At 47.7% G+C, this 12,432-nt stretch overlaps 1 protein-coding gene across 1 annotated transcript; it reads right to left on the reverse strand.

The window, feature by feature from the left end:
* Window positions 1-286: 286 nt before the first annotated feature.
* Window positions 287-7,223, reverse strand: LOC311313597 (potassium-transporting ATPase alpha chain 1; the record flags this gene model as incomplete). Its single annotated transcript, XM_084443763.1, has 22 exons — window positions 287-315; window positions 412-503; window positions 607-708; window positions 1,029-1,162; window positions 1,443-1,588; window positions 1,782-1,905; window positions 2,030-2,184; window positions 2,265-2,433; window positions 2,652-2,802; window positions 3,014-3,150; window positions 3,349-3,524; window positions 3,638-3,830; window positions 4,007-4,141; window positions 4,299-4,408; window positions 4,492-4,690; window positions 4,772-5,040; window positions 5,150-5,267; window positions 5,450-5,584; window positions 5,887-6,000; window positions 6,306-6,509; window positions 6,699-6,758; window positions 7,113-7,223. 22 exons carry the CDS (start codon window positions 7,221-7,223, stop codon window positions 287-289), a joined length of 3,063 nt encoding a protein of 1,020 aa, XP_084299889.1.
* Window positions 7,224-12,432: the final 5,209 nt, after the last annotated feature.

Here is a 12,432-nt window from a genome sequence, read left to right on the forward strand (position 1 = left end):
TCAAAGGCATTTGGGATTTAGGAGTTTGAGTTTGAAGGGAGTAGGAGTGGAAGGAACAGAGATGACTGCCAGTCTGAAAACAAAGGAGACAGGTCTCAATCCAAGCCAGAACAAGAGATCCAGCAGACTCCAAAGCTGGTCTTATGGGGCACCATGTTAGCATAAGGAAAAACTATATATGGTGTTGACAGGGAGGACAAGACACTGGGTATCTGTGGTTGTCCACTTGACCTCTCTGGGACCTGTACACAAAATATACTTGGTATCTGTATCTCGTCCTGGGCTCTCAGTAGTACAATTCCTGGTCCCACCAACCTGTGAAAGAGGGAAACGATTAGCACTGACTCCTGTATGCACAGATGGACGGATGGGTGAGCAGGTTAAATTGACAAATGCACGGATAGTACTCACTTCCTGGATATCGCCTGACCCCCAACTTCCTGATCTCATCATAGACAAAGATTAGAATTCCATAAGGGACCGGAATGAACCACCACTGGACCCTGCCGAGGGGGGAGGAGGGTGGGGGTGTGGTCAGATTATTAGGGTCAGGGCAAAGGGTAAAGGTCAGGCTTTGCCTACTAGACTGATCAAGGTGTAAAGTACCTGATAGGCATGAAGTTGAAGATGTTGGGCATTCCTGGGCAGTAGCAGAGCAGGTTACCCAGTAATAGTTGGAACACGATAGCACTCACCAGAACCTTGTTCCTGCCAAAAGCAACAATAACACTGAATATAAGAATTTGCAGAAATCAAAAGCTTTGTAGTTAAAATAGAATAAGTCATTATATTTAGAAGCACTATAAAAGTGTATATATACTGTACAGTACGTCTATGTTTCATGGCTCTACCCACTACTCACAAAAAGTGAACAATCTGTCATTTTGCTCTTTTTAATCCTATGCTTCTCCCTTTCAATTAATCGGAGACAATGAATGCCTTTATTCCAATGATCAAATCCAAATTTCTGTTGACATTCTGATTTGACAGTGGCTGTATGCAGGTGAGCCTGCCGATGGTGTGCTGACCTGAGGAAGCCCTGCTGGAAGACAGACAGACGGCGAGTCTTCCTGATGAGGACGTCTGAGATCTGGCAGATCTCTATACTGACAAAAAAGACAGTGTAGCAGGTGTACTGCTGATAGAGCCGCTGGCTGAAGGTCTGTGGAGGAGGAGGAAGAGCAGGAAGAGGAGGTTAGGAGAGAGGAGGAAGGAGGCAGAGAAGCAGAAGGGGCGGAAAAGGAGGGTTACTCTGTAACAGGTGCACTCCTGATAGAGCCACTGGCTGAAGGTTTGAGGAAGAGGAGGGGAGGAGGAGGGGGTTACCTATAGATGAGTAGAGCAGGAAGAGGAGGACAGAGGAAAAGAACAGAACAGAAATGGACCAAAACCAATCCAAAACAAACTGTGTAGAACACAAGCCAGCCAGTTCCCCCACGTACCCACTCCTGTCCATAGCTGTCCTGCAAATCCTGGAGGTGTGTGTTCTCCCACTGGGGCCGGAGGCCCACACACAGCAGGGGGTACCAGCCTTCCTGGGCCATGGCCGCAAAGTAGTCTGTGAAGCCCGCAAATGACTGGATTGCTCCTGGGAAGCGGAGGAGAAGGGAGAAAGACATGAGGCATTATAGACATGCACAGACTTGTTATGTAGTCTCATCTAATCCCCACTGTTCGTTTCCCCTGGAGCATCAGACTTGGAGCATGTGACATCCAATACTGATAGCTACATCCTGTATGCACATGCACTTTGAGTGTAAGTATGTGCCATGACCTCTGACCTATCTGGAAGTAGGAGTAAGCGGCCAGGGCCTCGTTGACCAGCCTGTCTTTGCGAGGGTTTCTGGGTTTCAGGTGCATGATGTCACTCTCTGCCTTCTCATAGGCCAGCGACACGGAGGGGAACTAGAATGGGGAATGGACAAGGACACCGAAAGGTGTATTAACCAATGAGATGAGAAGTGAGAAGGGGAGGTGTATTACTGTAAGCCAATGATACAGTAAGGTTGATAAGGGGTTGGAGACTCACGATGTCAGTGGCCAGTTCGATCATGAGGATAGTGATGCAGCCAAGAGGAAGAGGAACGCTGACAGTGATATAGATGAGGTAGGGCGTGAGCTCCGGGATGTTCTTGGTCAGGGTGTAGGCAATGGACTTCTTCAGATTGTCAAAGATAAGACGGCCTGGAAGGTGGGGGTGAAGGTTAACGTTACTGCAAGCAGCTGAGGCAGACACACACACACACACACACACACACACTCACCTTGTTCCACTCCGGTGACAATGGAGGCGAAGTTATCGTCCAACAGGATCATGTCGGCTGCGTTCTTGGCGGCGTCAGAGCCGGCTATCCCCATAGCGATGCCGATATCTGCCTTCTTCAACGCCGGCGAGTCGTTTACACCATCCCCAGTTACCGCCACGATGGAGCCCTGGGAGGGAGGGAGGAGCAAGAGAAGTGTTAGAGTGTGCGTGTGCGTGTGTGTGTGTGTGTGTGTGTGTGCTTGTGAGAATGTGTATGTCTATGTGTATGATGTGAGCATGCGTGTGTCTTTGTCTATGGCATGTGTGTAAGTGAGTATGAGCATGTGTGTATGTGTGTGTGTGTAAAGTATGTCACTGTGTTTGTGTGTGTGTGTCCAGGTCTCACCAGGCGTTGACAGCTCTCTACGATGATGAGTTTCTGCTGGGGCGAGGTGCGGGCGAACACCATCTCAGGGTGGCTCCTCAAAGCCTCATCCAGCTCCTCGCTGCTCATGTCTTTCAGCTGGCCCCCATTGATCACGCAAGCCCGCGCGTCTCTGCACACACACACACGCACACACACACACACGCACACGCACACACACACACACACACACACACACGCACGCACACACACACACACACACACACACACACACACGCACACACACACACACACACAGAGGGGAGAGAGAAGGGTGAGGAGAGGCTGCTAGCCCTGCAGCTGCGGTCTAGGAGAGGTAAGGGGAGGATGTGTTATACCCTGACCTCTTATTGACCTGCTCCACAGGGATGCGTTTCCTGGCGGCGATGTCCTCCACCGTCTCGCTGCCCTCCGAGATGATGCCCACATTCGCCGCTATCGCCTTCGCTGTGATTGGGTGATCGCCGGTCACCATGACAACCTGCCAAGTGAAGATACAGTAGTGTTCATTACTACAAGTTCCTGATTGACTGAATTCCTGTCAGGTACCATCACAGAATTCCCTAACCATAACCCCACCATCACAGAATTCATTTTTTCTCCCCCTCCCTCAACCCCTCATCTTTCTCTTTTTTTCCCCCTTTCTCCCTCTCCTCCATTCCATCCCTCCATCTCGTACCCGGATCCCTGCAGTGCGGCACCTCATGACGGCGTCGGGAACGGTGGCGCGGGGCGGGTCGATCATGGAGATGAGGCCGTCGAAGCAGAGGCCCGAGGTGGTGAAGTTCATCTCGTCAGGGTCGAAGCGGTAACCGCGCGGAAACTCCTTCTCATTCAGGTAGATGTGACAGAATCCTTATGGAAGTTGTCGTTATACAGGGGTTAGTTGTTTGTTACATGATTTTCACGTTTTCAGCCATCCCTCCCCCCTCCCTCCCAATTACCCCCACTTCCCCCCAAAGCCTTACCCAGGACTCTCTCTCCTAGGCTCCCAAGGTCCATGTATGCTGTCTGGAAGGCCTCACTCCACTGCTCGTCCAGAGGCAGCTCCTGGCCCTTGATCAGGATGGTGGAGCAGCGCTCCAGGATCCTCTCTGGCGCCCCCTTCATCACCAGCAGGTAGCGCAGGTCCAGGGGGTCATCCAGCTCATGCACCGACAGCTACTCTCCACCGGGTGGGAGGAGAGAGAGGAAGGAGTAGAGAAAGTGACAGATGGGAGAAGAGAGAGAGAGAGAGCGAGAGAGAGAGAGAGAGGCTGATTTGTTCATTCATTCTCATTTTCATATTTTCCTATGATAAACCCTCTGATTGAGTTGACAATAATGCAATGTTGTACCTGAAACTTGTTGGTAGAGTTGAAGGGAACCTCCACCACCTTATTGAAGCGCCCCCTGTAGTCCATGATGTTGCCTATGGTCAGCTCAGTGAACTTCAACAGGGCGGTCTCGGACGCATCGCCTACCACTATTCTCTATAGCACAGGGACGATGGAAAATTGATTGGCGTCATAGGAAAACTGATTGGTATCTAATGGTGTCTAACGGTGTCATAGAGAGATTCCTACTGTATCTATTGCTAGTGATGCATTAGCTCCACTTGAGTGTAGTTTGATGCTTGTATCTCCTCACCCTAGGGATGGGCACGTCATCTTGGCCGTGCTTGAAGATGGCTCGGTTGCACAGACCCGCCACCCTTGCCAGCGCACGCCAAGTCTCTGACGACTGGTCGAAACTCTGTCCTGAGGAGAGATGGTAGTGTGAGAATGTCCTGTATGCATGTGTGTGTGTGTGTGTGTGTGTAATTATATGCGAGTGCACTAACCTGACTGGTCCTCCGTAGTGTCGGCAGCGTGGATCATGTTGTCGAACCACAGGTGGGCCACGGTCATACGGTTCTGGGTCAGGGTTCCTGTCTTGTCGGAGCAGATGACTGAGGTGGAACCCAGGGTCTCCACAGCCTCGAGGTTCTTCACCACACAGTTCTTCCTGGCCAGACGCTTGGCAGTCAGAGACAGACACACCTGGGGAGAGAGACAGGTGTGAGAGACAAACACTCATGCACGCAACAACAGCCAGGACCAGTGCATGTGCTGGAGACTCACAGTAACAGTAGCCAGCAAGCCCTCGGGGACGTAGGCCACCACGATGGCCATGAAGAAGATCGTGGCCTCAAGGAAGGCGTATCCGATGAACATGGCCACCACAAAAAAAGTGAAGCCAAAGAAAATGGCCAGCCCCGCGATGATGTCTACAAAGTGCTCGATCTCTATGGCGATGGGTGTCTTCTCGTTTCCGACACCGGACGCCAAGCTGGCGATGCGACCGATGATGGTGCGGTCTCCCGTGTTGATGACCATGCCAGTGGCTATACCTGGGAGAGCGAGGAGGTTGAGGGATAAACAACGCTGTGTGTGTCTGTGAGCAAGGTGTGTGTGTGTGTACGTGTGTGTAAGTATGTGTGTGTGTGAGTTGCATGCTACCTTCCAGACAGGTGGTGGAGAAGAATGCGATGTTTTTGGTCTCCAAGGGGTTTTCGTGGGTACACTCCGGGGTTTTAGACTGGGGTTCTGACTCTCCTGTCAGGGAGGAGTTATCCACCTAGTAGAAAAACATATATATAATAATATACAAGTACAACATACAATATACAACACAGGATTTGTTGACAATCCCCAAAGAAGGAGGGATTTTCACTTTTCAGTCCTTTCTGGGTCAAAACACAATGGCTTGTGTGTCTGTAGGAACCCAGTAGAGCCACTGCCTTGTGATGAGTCGCCTACCTTGCAGGCCTGTGAGGAGATGATGCGGATGTCAGCTGGCACACGGTCACCACCCTTGATCTCCACCAGGTCTCCCACCACCAGCAGGTTGGCGTTGATCTGGTTCTTCAACCCGTCACGGATAACCAGGGCTTGCTGGAGGGCAAAGACACAGAATTCACACAATTCATTGAAATTCAGTGAATTGAAAAATTCTTGGAGAAAACATACAGTATGGCCATTTTCACACTACACATTTTGATACAGTACAGTATGTCAACCCCATTCTAAATTGCACCTGTCGGTGTCCATTGATGTACTGTATTCTAAATTGCCTCTTGCCTTGCAGTAAAACTGGGAGGAGAAGGCTTGTGCAGGGCTATTTTGTCATGAGAGTGTGCTTCCATACCACCTCCACTACATTATCCATGTTATGATTAGTTACAACAGATCTTTACCTGAGGCACCAGGTTCTTGAAGCTGGCAATTATGTTGGTACTTTTGAATTCCTGGTAGTAACCAAAGCAGCCTGTCACCACGACAACAGCGATAAGGGTGATGGCCAGGTACAGCTGAAGAGAGGGAGAGAAAGGGAGAGAAAGGGAGAGAAAGGGAGAGAAAGAGAGAGAGAGAGAGAGAATAAACTTTTTTAATACAAGGGTCAACAATTCAGCACCATCACTGTGAAATACGCATCCCTTATACGTACAGCTTTCCTCCTCTGACCTTCCCACTCATCCTTTTACCCTCTCCCCTCCCCTCCCCTCCCCTCCCCTCCCCTCCCCTCCCCTCCCCTCCCCTCCCCTCCCCTCCCCTCCCCTCCCCTTCTTCCCCTCTTGCTCCCGTGAGTACCCTCAACCTCCCTCCCACTCCTCACATCGTCAAAGCAGGTGAGGTTTCCCCTGGCCAGCTCGATGCCGAAGGCAATGAAGCAGATGACGGCAGCCACCCACATCAGACACTGAAGCCCCCCGGCCAGCTGGCGGGCAAACTTGATGTACTCGGGTGTACCCTTGGGGGGCTTCAGCTCATTGTGGCCGTCCCTCTCCAGAACCTGAAGGGCCATGCTGGTGGTCAGACCCTATAGGGGGAGGGAGGGAGGCATTTGAGGGGTGATGAGGGAGGAGAGGTAGGGAATATGGGAGGGAGGAAGAAGAGATTAGTTTAAAAAAAAAAAAAAAAAAAAAAGAACAGGTGAAAATGGAGAGCTCTGAATGAGGACAGGAGAGCAGACGGACATGTAGATACTCCTCAAAGGTTGGTTAGTTACCTTGGTAACGCTTGTGGTGTATCTCATCTCCAACTCTTCAATAGTTATCTCATGGTCGTCCTGTACAGGTCATACAGTATGTTATCTCATGGTCGTCCTGTACAGGTCATACAGTATGTTATCTCATGGTTATCTTGTTATCTCATGGTTATCTCATGGTTATCTTGTTATCTCATGGTTATCTTGTTATCTCATGGTTATCTTGTTATCCCATGGTCATCCTGTACAGGTCATATTGGTTACTTTCACATTTTTGGGCCTGTAGTTTCTGAAAATCAACTCTTGGATAACATAATTTAGTAGTAATTAAAATATTGACGGCATGGCTCAATGAATCTACTGTCCATCTATGTTTTTGTTTAAATGTTTTGGTATTGAAACTAATCACACTTTTCACTTCTTTCCTCCACCTACTATGTCCATTTCTTTCTTCATCCCCTCCAGTCTCTCTTTCTTCTTCATCTTCTTGTTTTTCTTGATTTTGACGTCCATCTCTCCACCCGTCTTGTCCATCTCCACAAACATGTCGTACTTGTCCTGCAGACAGATTAAAAAACAGACAGGTAGGCAGGCAGGTAGGCAGGCAGACAAACAGACAGACAGACAGACAGACAGACAGACAGACAGACAGACAGACAGACAGACAGACAGACAGACAGAAAGGCAGGCAGACAGGCAGAAAAACACTATTAAGACATCTTGCAGAAGTAGAAATTGTTTGTTTTAAAATATCACTGCACTATATCTTAAAATAAGTTTATCAATAGTGAATCAAACATCACACATGTTACATAATCTGACTGTAAAACAGATGTATTTAACAAGATTCTAGAGGGACAGCCAAAGCCAAAGCCAAATATTTTTTTTTACATCAATTGAAAGCTGGGACTCCCCTTTACAACATCTGCAAACCTAGCTCCCAGCCCTGGGAACAGTTAAATATATTCTAAACCACTCTTCATATGTAATTTTATGTTAAAAAAAACATAGACATTGGAATTCTGAAAACTTGCTTTTTTGGAGATATACGTTTTTGACCTTACAGCAGTGATATTTTAATGGTAATTGCACCCCTAAAGAATGAATAACTGAAAAATCTACCTTTTTACGAATCAGATTATATTGTAGATGAATCTGAGACGCACAGATGAATCTCACTAGATTAATCTGAGATTGGTAACTTTTGTATTGTAATTAGCTGTAACTTTTGAGCGCATTACAGAGCAGGCAGTAACATTTCACTGTGATTGTACACTGTACGTTTGCATGCAACAAATAAAGATTGAATCTTGAATGTTCAATCCTTTCTTACCCCTTTACTCATGGTTGCTGGCTTTCCAGTGGAGTCTCCGTCTAGATCAATCGTCGTCCAAACCCCACTGCTTCTTCCCCCTGAAATGTTGGAAGCGTTTTCTATCCACACCAGCAGGTTCCTTCCAGCACCTCTATCTCCTGCTCCAAAGATAAGGACGGCTCTGCCAGGCGGGGCTTATATACGACCCCACCCTCTCTATACCTGCTGTCTCCACCCCAACATGGCACTGACGCTTGAGGTGGCACCAATGTCACCCCTGCCCAGGTCACAGACACACACACACACACACACTCACACACACACACACACACACACACACACACACACACTCACAGCAGGGCCTTTACCTGTATAGCTATCTAATCTCTACTAGCACATTTATATTATGGCTGATAAACTGTAGAGCCACTGTGAAGGTAAATGTCAGCACAATGTCAAAGAACACTTCTTAACAGAGCTTCTGGGAAGGTTAATACTGTATCTCCAATGTCACTCCTAAACTCCTCTTAAACCTGCAACACATGTTTATATTTCTCAAATATTCAGCAGGACACTCTCTCTCTTTCTTTCTCTCTCTGGTGAAATCCATCATAGATTTGCAGATTTATGTGCAAAAGGTCTGTGTTGTACTGACTTTTTCTATTCCTACCTTCTACCACCTACGTGGTGACAGAGCTGGACCAGGGTGAGACCTGTTGAAGGACCGGGGAGCGGTGAGCTTATCAGAGGCATTCTGGGTAAATAACTGCCTATGATGGCTTCCTGTACCCTAGCATCACACCTGCGTCATCAACCCATGTCACATTGTTCACACTGGTCAGTGATTACGTTACTGTAAAATGCTTATACACAACACACACATGCACACACGCATGCACACACAGACGCACACACACGGTGGATGTGTGTCTCGATACTTAGTTGTATTTTTACAATTTTGTTTCATATCAGTGTTTATTTAATCAGATTTATTGCAAAGTCGATTTACACATAAAAGGACTTTGCTTTGGTATGTTGGTGCATAACAATAATCAACAGTGCAAGGACAAGACAGGACAGTGCAAAATGTAGCAAATTGGCCAATACAATACTATACAATATACAATACAATCTACAATCATGTACAAAATAAAACAGTGTCAGTGGAGGTCCTATGCCTTGTTGAGGCCAGTTGCAGTCGGGAATAAACTGATTTTGTGCCTTGAGGTTTTGGTCCTGACGACCGCAGCCTCCTGCCAGAGGGGAGTGTTTCAAAGAGTTTGTGACCAAAAGAGATTGTGACCAGGGTGGGAGGGTTCAGCCACAATCTTGCCTGCCCACTTCACGGCCCTGGAGGCGTGCATGTCCTGGTGGGATGCCAATCACCCTCTCAGCAGAGCAGATGGTATGCTGCAATCTGCTCTTGTCCTTGGAAGTGGCAGCTAGAGGTGTGACCGTGTATACAGAAATGAAACCATAAACGTTTTATTCTTTCTCTGCACCGGTCACCAAGCGATTCTGCTCCTCTGTACTTTTTTCACACCACGTGGGCACAGGCGTCCGGGCCTGCAGGAAAATTGCTCAATGCTCACTGCCCACACAACTCTATGGATTTTGTATCAATTATATAAATGAAGCAACCTGGTCTCACCCGGCAGACGTCAGAATTCGACATTTGTCCATCGCCTCCAAACATCATATATAGACGGCATCACATATAAACGTCGGCAGACGGCGTGGGATAGGCCTAAGTTTTTGATAGGTTGTCAGAGTTTTGTGATTGGTTGTTCACATTGGAACACGTGATGGAAGAGGGGTATCAATTTGCGAGCGCTTATGAGGGTGGGGTTGGATGGGTCAAACAACTTTGGAGAGACAACACCAAGTGCTAGACTAGAAACAAAACAACATTGTTTTACAAGCAACTAGCAAACATTCTTACTGTCATTATTATTAACTAGCTCACATTCTTACTGTCATTATTATTAACTAGCTCACATTCTTACTGTCATTAGTATTAGCTAGCATTAGCTACTGTTCTTATAGCTCGTGTTCTAACGTGGACACAGGGATCAGGCAAATTTACGAAACTGGACCCCAGGAGTGGAGCTACTAAGACGGCGCTTAGTGGGCGCGCTCCGCATATCAATCAATCAATCAATCAAAGCTTTATTTGTATAGCGCATTTCATACCCAGTGGCAACACAATGCGCTTTACAGGGAACAAGGGAGGTGGGCATACGATCCACCTCTACATATTCCAGAGGGAAGCAAAAAAACAGTAATCACCCGGAAGTGAAAAGCCGGAAGTGGGCTAGTGTATGTCTGTGTGTACATGTGTGTGTTAACTAAATGCTACGACATCCACAGCAGACACAGGGGTATCTATCGGACTCCGGGAGGTCTGCTGGTGACAGTGGGGCATCCACTGGACCTGGTTAGGAGATAGGAGGGAGAGAGAGAGGCACTAGGGAGAGTAAAGGCAGAACAGGGTTAGTAGCACACAGAGCCATAAAAGCAACACAGATATTAAAACAGGCAACCTGGAGCATGCTCCTGGAATATATTTGTCTAATGGCTAAGAACATTTATAGAGCAATAAATTACATTAAATTACATTTTCAGAGCAATAAAGGCTAAGAGCATCAGGTCCAGGCCTAAGCCGGATGTGGACTGATGTGTGTCTGTGTGTACGTGTGTGTGTGTTAACTAAATACTACGACATCCACAGCTGACACGGGGGTATCTATCGGACTCAGGGTGGTCTGCGGGCGACAGTGGGGCATCCACTGGACCTGGTTAGAAGGTAGGAGGGAGAGAGAGAGGCACTAGGGGAGGCAGAAAATGGTTAGTAGCACGCTGAGCCATTGAAGCAACACAGCTGTCAGAACAGAACAAGCCTGTTTCAGGTTAACCAGCTTCTGTACACTACTTGATATACATACAGTGCATAGCAGGATATACACCAATGTATACAGAGGATTCACAGGTAGGTTTGAGGCTGCCTTTCTGTGTCTCAAGGTCCTGGCTAGTGATTGTAGGCTAGGTCGAAAAGATACGTCTTGAGATCTCGCTTGAAGGCCTCCGTTGTTTCGGCCCTTCTTAGGCACTCCAGCAGGGTGTTCCAGAGGTTGGGGGCATAGAAACTAAAAGCTGCCTCTCCGTGTTTCTTGGTCCTGGCTTTTGGAACTATTAAAAGTTCAGTACTTGAGGATCTGAGTGGTCTGTTGGGCATGTACCTAACAAGCATGTCTGAAATGTATTCTGGTGAGTGACTGTGGAGAGATTTATAGACTAGTAATAGTATTTTAAAGTCTATTCTAGAGTTGTCAGGTAACCAGTGTAGTGATTTTAAGGCTGGTGTGATGTGTGCCCTTCGTCTAGTCTTAGTGAGGACTCGTGCTGCAGCATTCTGTATCATTTGTAGCTTAGAGATTGCTTTCTTTGGTAGGCCTGATAGTAGAGCATTGCAGTAGTCCAGCCTGCTTGTGATGAAAGCATGCATTAATCTTTCGGTGTCAGCCTGAGAGAGAAAGGGTTGCACCTTGGCAATGTTCCTTAGGTGGGTCAGTGAGTGAGTTTTTAAGTGTGCAGATAGTTTCTCTCTTTCAGCTTTTTCTCCAATGATCAGTACTTCTGTTTTGTCCTGGTTTAGTTGGAGGAAATTATGTGACATCCATACATTTATATCCGTAATACACTTTACAAGGCAGTCAACCAAGCTGTAGTTACTGGGTGTTACAGAAATATAGAGTTGGGTATCATCTGCGTAGCTATGGTAGCTAATGTTGTGCCTCCTGATGACACTGCCAAGGGGCAGCATGTACAGGCTGAAGAGTAGAGGTCCTAGGATCGATCCTTGGGGCACCCCACAGGTCATAGGGATCTTTCCTGAGCTATGTTCACCGAGGGCAACGAAGAAATCACGACCGGTTAGATAGGTCCTAAGCCAATTAAGGACTGGACCGGAGAGGCCAACCCACTTCTCCAGTCTTTTGATGAGGATTGCATGATCTATAGTATCAAAGGCTGCACTCAGGTCCAGGAGGACGAGAACAGAGAGCTCTTTAGAGTCAGCATTAATGAGGTCATTTACAACTTTGATATCACAATACCCCTGCGCGGGCACGCACGCCTGGAGGTGTGCGGGCGCGCAGGGGAATTGCTCAATGCTCGCTGCCAGAGCGCCTCCACGCATATAGGCCTACGTTATTTGCATCATTTGTATGATGCCGTCTAGAACCTGGTCTCACCCGGCAGACGTCAGAATTCGACGTTTGGAGGCGATGGACAAACGTCGAATTCTGACGTCTGCCGGGTGAGACCAGGGGTGCGTTCCAATTCAGCGAACATAGCTAACGTTTGCGAACGTTAGCGAACTATTTTCATTTAGCTTTGTGTTCGCCGCAAATGTTTGCTAACAGAAGCTAACAGTCTGGA

This window comes from Borostomias antarcticus, assembly GCF_949987555.1.
Source record: "Borostomias antarcticus genome assembly, chromosome: 10".
NCBI classification, from domain to species: domain Eukaryota; kingdom Metazoa; phylum Chordata; class Actinopteri; order Stomiiformes; family Stomiidae; genus Borostomias; species Borostomias antarcticus.